This window comes from Rutidosis leptorrhynchoides, chromosome 9, assembly GCF_046630445.1.
Source record: "Rutidosis leptorrhynchoides isolate AG116_Rl617_1_P2 chromosome 9, CSIRO_AGI_Rlap_v1, whole genome shotgun sequence".
Taxonomy (NCBI): Eukaryota; Viridiplantae; Streptophyta; class Magnoliopsida; order Asterales; family Asteraceae; genus Rutidosis; species Rutidosis leptorrhynchoides.
The window spans coordinates 278,443,053-278,460,157 of NC_092341.1; the positions used below are offsets into that span (position 1 = coordinate 278,443,053).

The window sequence follows — 17,105 nt, forward strand, 5'->3', positions numbered from 1 at the left end:
TAAAAGTGCAATAAATAAAATGATAGTAAATAAAAATGCGATAATTAAAAGTGCAATTAAATATGAAATAAAGGAATTATGCTTATTTAAACTTTCGTAATCATGATGTTTGACGTGTTGATTTTAGTTTATTCCCATGGGTTAATTGTTCTTTGTCCTGGATTATTTAATATGTCCGTCTGGTTTTTGTCCATAACAGTCCATCAGTCATAAATATAAAGTGCGAGTGTCCTCGTCAAATTATCCTTATATCGGAAGTCAAATATTCCAACTAATTGGGGACTTAAACTGTAACAAGGTTTTAATACTTTGTTTAATAATTACACCAGGATATCAACTGCGTGTAACCCAAGGTTTTAATACTTTGTTAACAATTACACCAAGTGTCCTTGTATATAATTTCACCCCTGTTTTAATAATTCTAGTGACTATTAATTCATTCCCGTGTCCGGTTAAATGAACGATTATTCGTACATATAAATATCCCGCCCATCGTGTCCGATCGAGTGTATATGGTTATTTATAGGTACGTCCAATTGTAAATCTTTATATTAAAATTAACAAACTATCATTTAGTTAAACAAATATAAAGCCCATTAATAGCCCATAGTCTAATTTCCACAAGTGTCGTTCTTTTGTCCAAACCCCAATTATGGTACAAAGCCCAATTACCCAATTTTAGTATTTAGCCCAACATCATGATTACTTCATTTTAAATAAGCATAATAATAACTTAGTTACGAAACATTAATTTAAAAAGGAGAACATAACTTACATTGATTATTTATCGCGTAGTGTTACACGGACAGAGTTCCGACTTTAAAACTCGTAAATAACCGTTACATTAACTAAACTAATCTAATATAAAACTAAACTAATTTATATTATATATATAAATATTATATATATATATATATATATATATATATTAATTATATAGAGGGAGAGATTGGATATGGGGTGCAATGGATTCGGCAGAATCTTGTGCCTTTTATAGGAAGATTTTGATTTTTGCTGCTCCGCGAGTGCGGAGCTATTGTGCCTTACAGCTCCGCGAGTGCGGAGGTCCGAAATCCAGCTCACAATATTTTGGATCCTAGCTTTGTCGACGTAATTTAATAAATATATATAATATATAAATAATTTATATAATTATTTAAATATTATATTATATTCTTGTGCATAGTTGACTCATAATTTTTAGTCCGTTGCGTCGGGCGTTGATAGTTGGCTCAGGTCCCGGTTCCGGATTTTCGAACGTCCTTTCGTATAATTTAATATCTTGTACTTTGCGTTCCGCAACTTGTACTCTTGTCATTTTTAGACGTTTCTTATCAATAAATTGAACCAGTTGGATTGTATCTTGTACATTTGAGCTTTTTGGACGGTTTTGTCTTCGAATCTTCGTTTTCGCCTTTTGTCTTCGCACTTATTTAATATAAACGGATATTACTTGAAAATGGAACAATTGCAACTGAAAACGTTACATATCGGAAGGATATTGCTACTAAATATATGCTCATTTGGAGCACTATCATTATATCACAATCACTTTCTTGTATGGACTGGAAGATGAGTTTTTTTTTTTTTTTTTTTTTTTTTTTTTTAATGTCATTTAGGTTAGGTATTATTGAAAGCATCTAACTTTAAAGTTTGATTTTCTTTGGGTAGGATTTTGAAATGTATCTACACGTGTTTCAAGTGCAAACGTTTACATTAAATAAATTGTTATTTTTTAATCATTATCAATGTAGATGTTAATGCGTTAATAAAGGCTGAAAATGCTTCGCGATATATGCAGGTAGTCAAGATTTTGAACTTATAGTATGTAAGTAGAATGTTTTTTCAATGGATGTGAAATTTTTACATTTCGGTAGACTTGCAAGAGTAGCAGACTATAACATACATAGCAGACTATAACATGCTTTTGGCAACTTGCAGACTATAACTTGCAAGAGTAGTAGAAGATAATGATGCCAGTGGTGAACTATATTGCCCTAAATGTAAGGACATGACTGTTGCTGTCATTGTAAGGTAATTGAAGTATTTGTTTACATGGTAATACTTTTGATTGCTTTTATATATTTTTAGTTTGTTATGTGTAAATGATAGTCTTTCATAGAATCATAGTCAGTTATCATTTATTGTTGGTTGGGTTAATCACTTAGACATTACAGTAGTAACTTCTCAGTATGTAATATGTGTAAGTTTTCAATTTTTTGATTTGGTGTAGTGACACAAATGCCGTACTTTTTACTACTACGATGTTTCCAACAAATAAAAAATTATGCTTCTGTTTCAACTAATTTTGCGGACCAAAGAATTGTACTTATTTATATCTTATTTTAATACGTTCAAGACTGAACGATGAACCTACGAGTTTAGCGAAGGTTCTTTCTATCTTCATGAAACTTTTTATCAATTATTTCATCAACTTAATTGCGTATCTTGATTTCGAAACATTGTTTGTTTACATGTTAACTAATAGGTTGTATACTTACGATATTATGTTCCTTTTGTAACATTTTAGGTAACATTTTATACTAACTTGAAAATAGGGTCCACCGTGCAACGTACGGACTCTTAAAGGCTAGTAAAGTATGTAGAATATAATAACAATAACAACAATGATTATTACAGAATTTATAAATATTTAATTTCCATCTATGGCACCAATCAAGAAACTACCAGTAAAAGTTACATAAAGTGATCACACATAAAGTGATCACACTTTTATCAATTTGGTACAACTAAAGCAACACAAGGTACAATAATTCCAAGTAACATAAAGGATTCCATGTGAATATTCAACGACTGACACGTGCCAAGTCATAGAATCTGATGGCAAAACCATGACCACATTCCATTGACATTCCCCATTCCAAAACTTTCTCACGAAATCTCTTGCTTCTATCTCTCTCAAATTAAATCAAAAGGCGTTTCATTTACATCCATATATATCTATATTTATTCTTTGAATAAATTAATATTCAATATCAATAAATAAATAAAAATGGAATTAGGTGAAAAAGAAAGTGAAATTGATCGGCTTCCGATGGACTTACTTGCTCATATCTTCGTTTTCATCACTTGTTTCAAGGATTTAGCTCAGTATGTTTCTTAATTTTATCAACTGCTGATCGTATATATGTAATTATTATTATTACTGTAAATTTGAAGAATTGAATTGTGCAGAACGAGCAGTGTGTGCAAAAAATGGAAGGAAGCAGTGAAACAATCGATGGGGAGAAAAGAGAAATTGAGTTTTGCAGGATGGAAAATGGACGATGAATCAACTTCTCGTATCGTGCGATACGCTTACGCTCTCAAAGAGCTTGATATGTATGTCTTTTTCTCTTACTTTTTTTATTTTTACCATTTACCAAATACAGCGGATAGATTGATCAAATGAATTAATTATAGAGACATAGAGTGTTGTTAAAGGTAAAAATTGTGAAGAAAAAAAATGAGAGTGTGACACGTGGTAGTTTTTTACTATCAATTTTTTTTTTACGATATATACATGGGACTATGGGAGTCTGTTAGAATAACTTAATAGATAGAAATGAAACAATCCATAGTTGACTAGAAGCTAATTACGTGGTAAATTAAGCGAGTCGAGTTTGAGTTGGGTTTTTTAGAATTCAAAGAGCACGAACACGAGTCAACTATGGATTGTTTCATTTCTATCTAGCTTAAATGATCGATTCGAGCCAAGCTCAAAATATACTCAAGCTTCGGCTCTAGCTCATTTAAGTTCGGCTCGAATTGTTCTTTTTAACGAGTCAAGCTCGAGTAGCTTGTGAGTAACTCTATTCATTTACACCCTATATAGTTAGCTAGTTTGAGTAAAGGGTTGTCATATATGATTATCATTTTGTGAGCGAGTTCGAATACATAATATCATTTAATGTAAACAAGACTCGTCTTTAAGGAACAAATGCAAATAAAAAATTAGATCCACCCTAAAGAAGTTAGTTATAAGGTTTTCCTTGGTTATCCTGGAGGGGCAAGTAATCAAACCTCAATACATGTACGCAACCTAGCATAATTACTTCATGCATGTTTCCAACCCTTCACTGGCCACCATAAATAAGTGATTTATGAAAATTAAGGATATTGTACAAGTTTTTTGGTTTTACAAGATATCTATTTGTGGCGGTTTCAGTTCAAAAAGCCGTTGGGGTTGTCAAATAACTGATAACGGACTTTATCAGTTATCTTCCGCAAAATGCATTAGCAACCTTTCGTCAATATCCTTGTGGGGTATGACTGGAATTACAGATAAAGGCGTCGTTCAACTGGTACGAGATCATACATTTGTTTAGCTTGATGGGCCTCTAATATTAATAGCAAACACATTTATATTTTGCGATTGTTTTCATACAGATTTCAAGGGCCAATTCTTTGCAGTACCTAAACATCGGCGGCACCTTCATAACAGACGAGTCTTTGTTTGCAATCGCCACTAACTGCCCACATTTGAAGGTTAGCACCTTTACTTTTCATATGTGTTTTAGTCTTACTTATGTTTTTTATTCATTTAATCATTTTGTTACTCAATATATCAAACAAAAAAGAGTCAAGGGTCAAAAAAGGTCACGGGATAACCTGGTTAGGCTCCGTACATCTAAGTAAAAATATGCGTCCTCCTCGGGTAGCCTGAACATGAAAACCTTATTTACATACGTGTTTATATTAAAAAAATGATTATTTTGTTGACGAATTTTCAGACTGCTGTATTATGGGGATGTCGTCATGTAACTGAAAATGGACTAATAGTTCTTGTAAATAATTGTCGTAAACTGGAGACGATCAACGTATGGGGAATGAGGGTACCTTTTGACTCATTTGCTACCCTGTTGACTATTCGTCCAGCTCTTCAAATCGTACCTCAATCGTTGCTCAATCTCGGAACAATTTCTATGTTGCCTGTTTATTGAAGTTTCTGGGTGCAGAGTGTGTACAGATTGCATTTCATTGTAAGTAATTCATCAACAAAATAAAATGGACACTTAATTGCAGAACCCACACTATGTGGGTTTGTATGCTTATTTGTTTTTCGAATCTTTTTCTGTAATTGTGGATGAGAAAAATGTGATAACCATGTATAAGTTTCTTTATATTTGTTTGCAAATATAATTTGTCAATTGCAAATTTGTACTATTGTTTCCACTATGTAGTTTTATGTTTCCTTTACCAACAGAGATGAACTTTTATAATTGTCTCAAGAACAAAGAATTAGGGTCTTAACATGAAAAATTACTCCGTAGTAAAAGTTGCATACTTGCATAGTTGCATCGTGGCCAAAATTAAATATTTGTATTGTTTTTTATAAGATAAGATATTACTCCGTATTATTTTATTATTTTATTTAGTTAATAATTTCAGTAACTTTTAAGAATATGCATATGTAACCTATCTATCTATAATGATGATGTTATTATTAGACTAATTCTTTTGTTAAAAAAATCAAAAAGAAAAAGAAAAAAATCTAATCATGGTGGGTAATGTCATTAATCTAAATAATTTTGAATAAAATTAAATTTTATTAATTAATTATTATCGTTAAATCTTATTAATAATTATTTTAATTATTAAAATTAAATAATTTTGAATATTTTAATTAATTATCTTGAATTGAGTACGAGAAGGTATAAAAGCTAAGAGAAGAAAATCAATTCTAAATGTATATTTTAATTTACACTTCTAAATAAAATGACAACCAATATAATCTTTTATGATTGGATGTGAATTGTTTAATATGCATTTCAGGTGTTTGATGAAATGTTCAGCTGACGGGTTTTTTAGTCGGACTATGTGGTTTCACGGGTCATTAAACTAAATGACTTTAGCATTTACGTTCACTTAATGCCTAAAACATATTATTAGACTGTTTCTTTAAACAAACCCGTGATTCCACGAGTCATTTTACTAGTAAACATTTTAAATTACTCCATCTACTTTGTTGACCTTTCAAAAATTTTCTTTTTCAACGGTGACTTTAAATATTTTTATTTGTATTATATGGAACTTCATAAAAAAATAAAAAATATACTCCGTACTAAGGGGGTGTTTGGATTAGCGTTTTAAAAATTGATTATGCGTTTTAAATAATCAAAATCAGATAATCAGCTGTATCAAAACGTGATTTAGATTAATGGTGTTTGGATCTGATTGTACTGTTTGATATCGTTATAATCTGATAATCAATTTTTTAGTGTTTGGAAAAATTAGATTATTTAATAATCTAACATGTAAAATTACCAAAACAGACATTCTTTTGAAATAAGCAAATATAAAAATTTAGATACTTATAAACTTATGAGTTCAACACCAATACAAATAGATACAAACAGAAAACAAACGAGAATACATAAATTTTACTACTGAAACATATAATAGAAAACGATATGAATTCTCTTGATATGCAATATAATATAATATTACATTATTACATTTAATATATATAATAGGGAGTATATTATAATTATAATATTATATTTATTTTATTTATATATTATATTATACAAGCAATAATAATAAAGAATAAGGAAGGTAAAAAAAAAAAAAAAACAAGTTGAGGCATTGTCTGGTGAATTTGACGAGCATTACGTGAGCATGTATTTTCAGGGGCACAAACGTAATTTGATCCGAACATACTAGTTAATCCCATTTCACGTTTTCCCTGCAGTAAGTATAGGCTTACTTCTCCAAAACTGCGATTTCATGTTCAAATGTCGTGAATAATTGATTTTCAAAATTGTTTTACCAAACACTATAAACTAATTATTTGCAACTTTAAAACACAATAATCAAAAAATCACCTCCAAATCGCATTCTCAAACACCCTCTAACGAAAACATGTTTAAAACCTAATCCATTCATATAAATTCATCAAATATTATATAACACAAAAAAAAAAAAAAAAAAAAAAAAAAAAAATCTAGAATTAAAGTTAAGAAAAAAACTTTCAAAAGTTAAAATGAGACGCTTAATTTTTTTTTTGCCTAAACCATTGGTGCTTGCTAGAGGTCTTTTAATAAAATGATGCCGTTCCAAAAAAAAAAAAAAAAAAAAAAACTGAGAGTTAATTTTTGTAATAACACAACTTTATTAGTTATGCTACAGTGATATTTAGACTGTAGTATTATTCTGTCACAATAATAATAATAATATAATATACATACATGGTTGGTTTGTGAAAATGACGTAAATAACATTCAAAATGACAAAGAGGCATCTTATGTTTTAGTATGTATGTAAAAATGTTTGTAGTTTGTAAGTATGCTTCTTCTCCCTTATCTTATGTTTTTGTCAATATAACATGAAATAACAAAGAAGTTTTAAAACTTTGATCAATATAATAAAACCTGCATACCTCATAAACAACAAAATGTGGGTTGGTAAAAGAAGACAACTGAAATTATATATTATATATTATACGGAGTATAAGAAAAAATATTAAGAATTAATATGACGTCGCTATAAAAACCATACATAAAGAAGACAAATTTGAAGTTTTGATCGGATTATTGTTCATTTGGCTATTTTAAAGTGTTAACATATTATCAAGAAAATGTTTAAATTGTTTCTGACCTATAGTTAATTATTTATTATTGTTATTTTTTTTTAATTTTTTTTTTTGCTAAAATAACGCTAACATATAACAAGTCATTTTATCAATCGATGAAAACAACTAACAAAATACAACCATATCAAACTCACACTAAGGCTCGGGAATAATAAGCATACTTTAAAACTATACAAATAGCCTAAACTAACTAAACACGAGCTTTGAAACACCGAAACACATAGAAGCGTACATGGTAAAATACTAACAAACCACAACCAAAACAAAAGCTAGAAGACGTCATATACTACGAACATAGAAACGAGCAAGCCACGCTCAAACTACTCAGCAACCGCTTTGTCTTTGTCTTTGCCTTTACATTTACTTTCACGAGTCTTAATAATTGGTTTAACAACAACAGTGTCAACCTTCAAGCGATTAAATTTCTTGCCACTGCACCCCGATTCTCAAATGCATAAGATGAAACTTCTGACGACCCGTTACCAATCCTAACACCCGGCACCGGGGTAGGAAGCGGCGAACCATCCTTGTCGAAACTCTAAAAAAACAAGATTTTGATCCTCTTCCATTGACTCATTACCATTATTGGCAGACACTTCATGTTCTTCATCTTCCCGAAGCGACGAATTCTCTTAATCCTCTTCATCCCTAAGCTCGAGCCCGTTATCGTATGGACCATCTAAATTAGCTGAAACTTTAATCGCCGAAACTGATGGAGTAACAATCGATGAACTCAACTACATCTACGTTATCATCTCGAACGACCACCATATCAGCTCCCATCTTTGAACTCGACTTCCTCACCCTCTTCTTTGACCCCTTAATGGAAACAGAAGCACCATCCCTCGTACAAACAGAAGCATTTGGACCCAGATTCATAAACTTCGACTCCACTCCAACCTTGACCAAATTAGGATCCCAAACGGCATGTGTCTCACTTTGAACTAAAACATCCAAATGACCGCCATCAAAACCAAGCTGTGAACATGAACTTGAAATGCCGATAACCTTCGATCTTCCTTGTCAATTCGCCACTTAATGACTACCGGCGAATACCCGTTTAACCGGACAACATGCAAGCACCAACCGATTGGTAGACTCTATTAACCGTTGATCAAAGGTGTCATTTATGACACGATTTAACCAACTAAAATTAGAGATTTCGGACACCCATACGTTACAAAAGAAACTCTCTGAATCCGACGAAGCTACGTCCACAGCAACCAAATCGTGGATATGCTTCGAGTTTGAAGACTTGATGAACACGAATACAGAGCTTAAACTCCCCAAGGAAGTCGTTGATCCCGCCACTTCTAAAACTTCACCAAATAGAGAACCAACTGTAAGTAACTAGAGGGGGGTGAATAGTTACTTAATACGTTTTTAACACTTTTTCGATTGATCACCAAATTCGATTTAACTTTGATCAACCAACTCAACTCAAACTTGATGTGTATAGTGTATATGTTCAAAATGATAAATGAAGTAATGTAAAGAACATAGACACAAGGATTTATAGTGGTTCGGGTGGATGTTAACTAATCCACCTTAATCCACTCCCCGATTACACTAATCGGGATTTGTTGCTTCACTAAGCACTTTTCTCCAAACCCGGTGGAGATCCGATTTACAAGTCTTCAACTTCTTTGGTAGACAACACACCTAATCTTTCTTTCCCTTTGAAAGATCAACTCCAACCTAGATCAACTTGTCTTCACCTTGGACAAGTATTAATCTCCAAATAAGATTAATCAACTTCCTAAGTCCCTTTAAGGAAGTAGATCACTAAGCTAGCCTATGCTTCTACTAATTGAAGTTACAAGACTTATACACTTTGCAATGATGATCCTAACACAATACTAGGACATACATTACATTAAGTAAACTCATAAGATAAATGATTTTGATTAGTAAGTTTACAACAACCCAATTCTATATCTATAAGATCATAGAATCTTCTCTTGCTTGATCACATTTGAGTAGTAATTGATGCACTTGTGATCACTGGAGATAAGCCTTTGAAATATGCAAGATGGTCAGCTTCAAATGCTCTTAAATGTTTGCCTTTTATAGTGAGATTCAAAAAATAGCCGTTGACACACGGTTGCCTGCACGGTCGACCGTGCGTGCTCCAGTCCAAATTAGGTATCCGTTGTATAGCCGTTTGACTCAAATTTGAACACCACATTTTGGCACCTTTACTCCTTCTAGCACCTGCAAAAGAAACCAAACATCCTATACAAGTACTATATGCATTAAGTGTGTGAGATTTGATCTTAATGCATGAAAGTGACTAATCATTCCAAAAGTGGTAAACCCAATATTCTTGGAGAAGTGTCTTGATTGATATTTAGGGAAATTTCAGTTTGGTCAAGACTTAGTTAGTCACATTAATGTCTTTGGTTCACTTCTAAAGACTAGTCACTATGTCATTAACTTCCTAGTTTCAATTAATCACAAGTCATAATCATTTTTAAGTTTAGTTAGGGATTAACTGAACAATGTCTCTATAAGATAATCATGAAGCATGTAGAGACATCAAAGTTAAGTCATAGGCAATCAACCTTAGTTACTTAGACTAGATCAAATAGACAATTGACTATACTTTCATTGTGAACCATTTTACACTTAATCTATTGGAGTAGGTTAGTTACTTGAATCCTAAATAATGAGCACATAACAAACATATTAATCAAGTTGACAAGTTTATGAGTATTAAGCATATTGGCAAGTAGCAAGTAATACTCACATAGCAAGAGATAGTTATTCTTGGATCAATCATATAGATACTTGCACAACTTATAATTCAAGTACTCAATAAGTTTAATGTGCAATATAACACATTACATGATTAATGTGTAAGCACGCATTAATGTCCAACACATGCACAAAGGAAGAGCAATCTCTAGTTGGGACTTGGTGACCATCCTAAATGTATCTAAGTATGTTTTAGGATTACAAGTCATTACTAGTTAACCTTGAGAGCATTGTTCCTTATTTAGCCTTAATTAATCACTAAGTCATTTCTAATAGCAATCATTTTTCTAGTGACATTGGCTTAAGTGTGTTGGTACTTGATGATCAGACTAAGGATATCTAGATAAGAATTAAGATCACAAGTTGTTGATTAACACTTATGTGTTATGCCTAATCTTGGTTAATTTGTCATTAAGATGTCATTAGGCGTAATTAATCACAATTAGTGTTTTTATGACCAAAACTCGGTTGAGTATGAAGAAGGCATCTATTCTAAGCATGTTGAGAAAGGTTTCATGAATTATAGATGTCGGGAACTAGTCAAACTTTATTTGGTCGAAAATGGTAACAGAGAGAACTGCGGTCGTACTGCGGTTGACCGTAGTGACGACCGTGCAACTTGTTTTCACAAAACCGCGTTGCAATTTAGTTTGGGTTTTTACGGTTGACTATGCGGTCGACCGTACATCGATCGTGTGTTTAGCTGAAGTTTTAATTTCATTCTTTAACCTATGTTTGACTTGGTCGTTTGCAAGATAAAGTATGGATTAGCGACCTTGCGTGTTTTATGTTAAGATGTCAGTCATCACTTATGCATATATATGTGTCATCATCAAAACATATTCTTTGATTAATCACACTTTAGTTAATTATACTTAAATTTATCATTTAGTGCATTAACCCACATTCAACCAACATTCTCCCCCTTTTTGATGATGACAAACATACAAGTGATGAGGGACATTTTGCTATAAATACGCAAGTGTTAACAATCACTTGTATCCATCTTTCTCCCCCTTTTATCGAAGCAAAAAGGTTAGCTCCCCCTATGTGACGCCCCGTATAAAACCATCGTGTACGATTCGTCAACAACAGGATCTTTACATGGTCAAGTACTACATGCTGTTTGAAAACCAGTTTTGCATTCATAAAAAGATAGCGTTTATAAAAGATAACGTGACACAAAGGTCGTTACAAAGTCATTATTTAAAAATAACATAAGTTACGAATGCAAGATAAAGTTTCATGATTAAGACATCTCTAAGTAATGCAGAGGAAATCTAACACAGCAGGTCCATAACAGCAAGTCTAAAACACCAAGATAGCAAGTCTAACAGCGGAAGCAATCATCGTCTAAGCACCTGAGAAATACACGCTTAAAAGTCAACACGAATGTTGGTGAGCTATAGTTTGTAAACAGTAAAGTAATGTAGACCACAAGTTATCGTATTCAAAACAGTATGAAAAGTATATGCTTATCCGTGGGCACCCAGTAACTAACTTAACGTAATAGTAATACCCCCTAAAAGTACACTTGGCGAGTGCGTATGTCCTCGAAGTATCAAACACCCGTTAAATGCTAGCGCGACTAGCCCGAGTGGGGATATCATGAAGTGCCCCGACCAAATCCATATGGACGAGATCATTACATATGATTACATCGCGAGGTATTTGACCTCTATATGATACATTTTACAAACATTGCATTCGTTTTTAAAAGACAACCTTTCATTTCATCAAAAGTTGACAGGTATGCATACCATTTCATAATATCCAAACTATAAATGAACTAATCTGTCATTTACTCAATAATAATCTCTAATGACTTCAACGACTCGAATGCAACGTCTTTTGAAATATGTCATGAATGACTCCAAGTAATATCCTTAAAATGAGCTAATGCACAGCGGAAGATTTCTTTCAAACATGAGAATAAACATGCTTTCAAGTGTCAACCAAAAGGTTGGTGAGTTCATTAGTTTATAGTAATCATTTCATTTTCATCATTTTAATAGACCACAAGATTTTAAGTATTATAATACACGTGCAGAAGTCCCATTCCAACTGCACAAGAAAAATATCATTCATATGAAGAACACCTGGTTAGGATTCAAAATATAATAGTAACCATCTGTGTCGGTCTTTCACCCCACGGCTGAATACATGTGCTTTCAAAATATGGAACCTCTGTGCCGGTCTTTACACCCCACGGCTGAACACATGTATATAAAATATAGGCCAACCGGTGCCAAAATGTCATAAATAACAAACCACTCATATCAACCAACCATCTCATAGCAGGCATTTCGTATCGTACTAGAGATAAAAATCATTCATATCAACCCCAATCCCGGATAATTCTATCATAGAATGCAGTTAAGGTACTTGTGTCTATTGCGTCAAACATTTATAAAAGAGCATGTATTCTCAGCCCAAAAACATAAAGGGTAAAAGGGTAAATGAAAACTCACCTATTGTATTTTGTAGTAAAAATACATAGAACGACATTGAACAAGTATAGGGTTGGCCTCGGATTCACGAACCTATATCATTTGTATATTCATTAATACATATAGTCGTAATCGAATAAATATATATATTATTATTAGTGATGTTATTTATATATTTAATAATTATAGGTTTCATTATCTATTTATTTCCATTATATATATATATAATTGTTAATATAGTTAAGTTATGTGTATTTAAATACATTTATATATATATAATCTTCACTTATAACCTTATTAATGTCATTAAAGTCTTTATTTTCATAATAATTATTATTTTAATAAATGACCTAGATATTAAGTGTTACTACAAATAATGTTAGTTTTAATGATAATAAATTAATAATTTTTGTAAAAATGATAATAATAATAATAATAATAATAATAATAATAATAATAATAATAATAATAATAATAATAATAATAATAATAATAATAATAATAATAATAATAATAATAATAATAATAATAATAATAATAATAATAATAGAATATTAGTAATGATCATAATAATAACATTAATAATAATAATAATACTTATTACCATCTTAAGAACTTAACGGTGTTATATCTATACTTACTTATGTATAGCTATTTTCTTTACAATATGTACGATCATAGTTATATTCTAATCAATATAAATCCTATATTTATCTAAATACTTATCTTATTCAAGATCATGAGAATGTCCATAATTTTCAATTTTAGTTTATAAAAATATAATACTTATTAATAATCATAATCATAATTGTACGATAATAATAGTAATAATAACAATCTTAATACTAATGATAATATTAACAATAATACTACTTAATAATAATGCTATTAATAATAATAAGATTAGTATTAGTAATAATAATAATAATAACAATCATAAATGAAATTATAATTTTTATAATAATAATAATAATAAAATAATAATAATAATAATAATAATAATAATAATAATAATAATAATAATAATAATAATAATAATAATAATAATAATAATAATAATAATAATAATAATAATGATAAATTGATAGATGAACTACCTTCATTGACTCCAAAAAGAATAATAGACTGTCCAAGCCGGGACTCGAACCCTCGACCTCTCGCCAACCCGACTCAACACCCAACCACTCGGCCGTTTCCATTTTTCTGATATAATACCCAACTCATTTCTATATAACCCGTTAACTGCAAGTTCTTCTTCTTCATCCTCAATCAACAAAAACCATTTTGGTATCTTAGCATCAAACGTATTCATCATCTATCATTATCTTTTGTATATCCTAACCGTCATCACCTTTTCATTGTCATCATCATCATCAATGAAACATCAAGTTTCATTAATCTCGCCATCATCATTTTTCTTATTACGAATCATAATCATAATTACTATTAATATCGTAACCGTCGTTATCATCATAACCTAACTACCCTCATAATCGTTAACAGAACCCGGTCATCATCGATTCATATCCATCATTCCTAACCCTAGTGTCACTCTAATTAACATAATAATCTAATTATAAACTCATCCTCCTATCGTTAATATCATATCAATCATCTCGTCATTTATGATCCTAATATAACATCATAATCATAATTATAAGTTATGAATCATAATCATAATTATAATTTTTCTATTCCTCGTTCATTCATTAACTTCATTATCACACGGTCTTCAAATAATAGCAGCAACATCCGTATTGCCCAAGTTGGGTCACGGCCCAGCAACCCAATTTACTCATTCGATCCAAGATAAAAAGAAGGAGTTCATGGCCCAAACAAAACAAAAATCGCTGCCCAGGATAATAACAAATATTCCGTAATATTATACCCGATTTGTGTGGGGTTCTAAAAAGGAAACTAGATATATTTAATGTAGATATAGCATTATCATCTCAACCAATTCACTCAATTTGTCGGCCAAAGATTCCTAACTGTCCCTACTTTGCGTTATACAAAGACTTTAATATAATCAAATTGTCATGAGTATATATAATCCGTGACTTACGTAAAATATTCATTCATTATATAATCCTGGTTCTCGCTGTTGTAACAGAAGCACAAAGAAATAGCACCAATGCAGCTGGGTTCGATTGATGTTTGACATGACAGAAACACAAGACAAGAATGACAGCAATATTCGATGACAGTTAGTGGTGTTTATGGATGGTTTGAGTGATGGTGGTTTACGAGTTCATGAAGAAAAAGAAACAGTAAGTACAAGCGAAGTAACAGCACAAAAAGGGTTGTAGTCGGGTGTATTTGGGTTTGTGGTGTTTCACAGTTGTCATAGTGGAGTGAGGGTGGTGATTCTTTACAGTGCCATTAGCACAACGAATTTATAATACTAAAAGGTGATCGAAGACATCTAGGTGATGTTTCGATGAGTGTTAAGATGGTTACAGTGGTTTACGATGAGTTTGTATCTACACACAAAACACAATCATGAATGGGTTTTCGTTCGAGTTGCTCGAGTGGTGTTACGGGTGTGGTGATGGTTGTTCACAATGGTGAAGATGATGAAGTTTGTTGATGTTTGCAAGATAGTGAAAATGAAGAATAGTGGATGGTGGCTCTCGGTGAATGAAGATTGTGATGTGTGAGTTCATATATGAAATTATATATCTATATTTATTCAATGTAAGTTATAATTGAGATAGTACATTTGATATGATCAATTCTCATTGTTGTGTAGTGACTAGTGGAGTCGACAAGAACAAAAATTGGAGCAGAAGAATAAAGAAAAAGCAGAATAAAATCGATACCGAATCGTACGAATAAGATTTTTAATATCTAAGCAATTTATTTGATCTTGTAATGGATTTAGTAGTTATAATAATTAGTTAATCAAATGGAGCTGAGGAGATAGCGATTGAAACTGATTTTGTAAATATCTGTGTTTGTATTTATATAAGTCTGAGTGTCTATAATTGTTATATTAAACTCTGTAATATTAATTAATCTTATAAATTTATTAATAGACTACATTATATTATATTATTAATTTTAATAAGAATACTAAAAATAATAGAATTTACAATAATAATAATAATTGTATAAATAATAATTTTATCAAAATTTATACTAGAAGAAAAAAAATAAAAGTAATGAATATATTATCAATGGTAATTACAAAAATAATACTAACTGGATAATATTTGTAATAATAATATTTAAATATATCAATTTCATAGTTACGTATTATCTATTGATATTAATAATATATCTATCATTGACTTAAAAAAAAAATATTTTTATTATTTCTACTACTTACATTTTATCTATACATTAAAGGTTCGTGAATCGTCGAGAATAGACAAGGGTTAAATGCATTCATGTAACTGTTCTAAAGTTTTCGAGACTCAACATTACAGACTTTGCTTATCGTGTCGAAAATATATAAAGATTAAAGTTTAAATTTGATCGGAAATTTCCGGGTCATCACAGTACCTACCCGTTAAAGAAATTTCGTCCTCGAAATTTAATAGAGGTCATCATAAGAACATTTTCATAAAGAATAGGAGTTGAAATTTAGAGTTTTTCCACTATTGGATAATTTGGATGAAACAATTTGATTACTCGAATCATACGGGTGAAGCTATCACGAAAGAGTGAAATGAGAAAAATAAAGTTTCGTCATAACTTTTGGCGTAGATAGGGTTGATTTCTGGAGTTTAAGGGATATTAGAAAAATCTTCGAAATCCAAAAGATTTGATTCTTCGGCGAGTAATGAAATTAGGATCTTCTTTGATTAAATACATTAATCTATTTCGACTTGTTCTGTCGGGTATTTCACTATAAATCCATTCCCTTTGTTTCCTTTATATTTTGGAGTTCCATACTTTCGTTTTCTCTTTCCGACTTTTAGTCAAACGAATAATGGTCCAGAATTTGTAAGTATGGATTTTGAGACGAACATAGTTAATGTTCTAAGAAAGAAATCGTAATGGCATGATCTTAATTTGGTAAAATGCCAGAATATCCGGAAAGATAGAAATATCAAGAAGATGTGTTCTTAATATGTTTGAAGATTGAGTAGAATGCAAGAGTCGTGTAAATGGAACATGATGAATGTATGTTCTGTGAATCATCACGTTCCATTAAAAACTCAGCATGAACTACTGTAATATAATTACGTTGATCAAGTGTAATTATATTATACTAACTCATGCATCAGTTCCCAACGCTACTTCAAAAACATTCATATTTTAAATTCGAAGGTTCGTAGAATATAGAAACTAAAATA

General features: G+C 31.1%; 1 protein-coding gene across 1 annotated transcript; it reads left to right on the forward strand.

The window, feature by feature from the left end:
- Positions 1-2,899: 2,899 nt before the first annotated feature.
- On the forward strand, positions 2,900-5,166 carry LOC139867165 (F-box protein At5g67140). Its single transcript, XM_071855497.1, has 5 exons — positions 2,900-3,111; positions 3,196-3,342; positions 4,169-4,304; positions 4,390-4,488; positions 4,734-5,166. Exons 1-5 carry the CDS (start codon positions 3,014-3,016, stop codon positions 4,941-4,943), a joined length of 690 nt encoding a protein of 229 aa, XP_071711598.1. The 5' UTR covers positions 2,900-3,013; the 3' UTR covers positions 4,944-5,166.
- Positions 5,167-17,105: the final 11,939 nt, after the last annotated feature.

Excerpts from the sequence above, each read along its gene's own strand:
- LOC139867165 (XM_071855497.1), top strand. The coding sequence starts at position 3,014 with ATGGAATTAGGTGAAAAAGAAAGTGAAATTGATCGGCTTCCGATGGAC. Across the intron at positions 3,112-3,195 it reads TGTTTCAAGGATTTAGCTCA|AACGAGCAGTGTGTGCAAAA; the intron begins GTATGTTTCTTA and ends TGAATTGTGCAG. Across the intron at positions 3,343-4,168 it reads GCTCTCAAAGAGCTTGATAT|TTCAAAAAGCCGTTGGGGTT; the intron begins GTATGTCTTTTT and ends TGGCGGTTTCAG.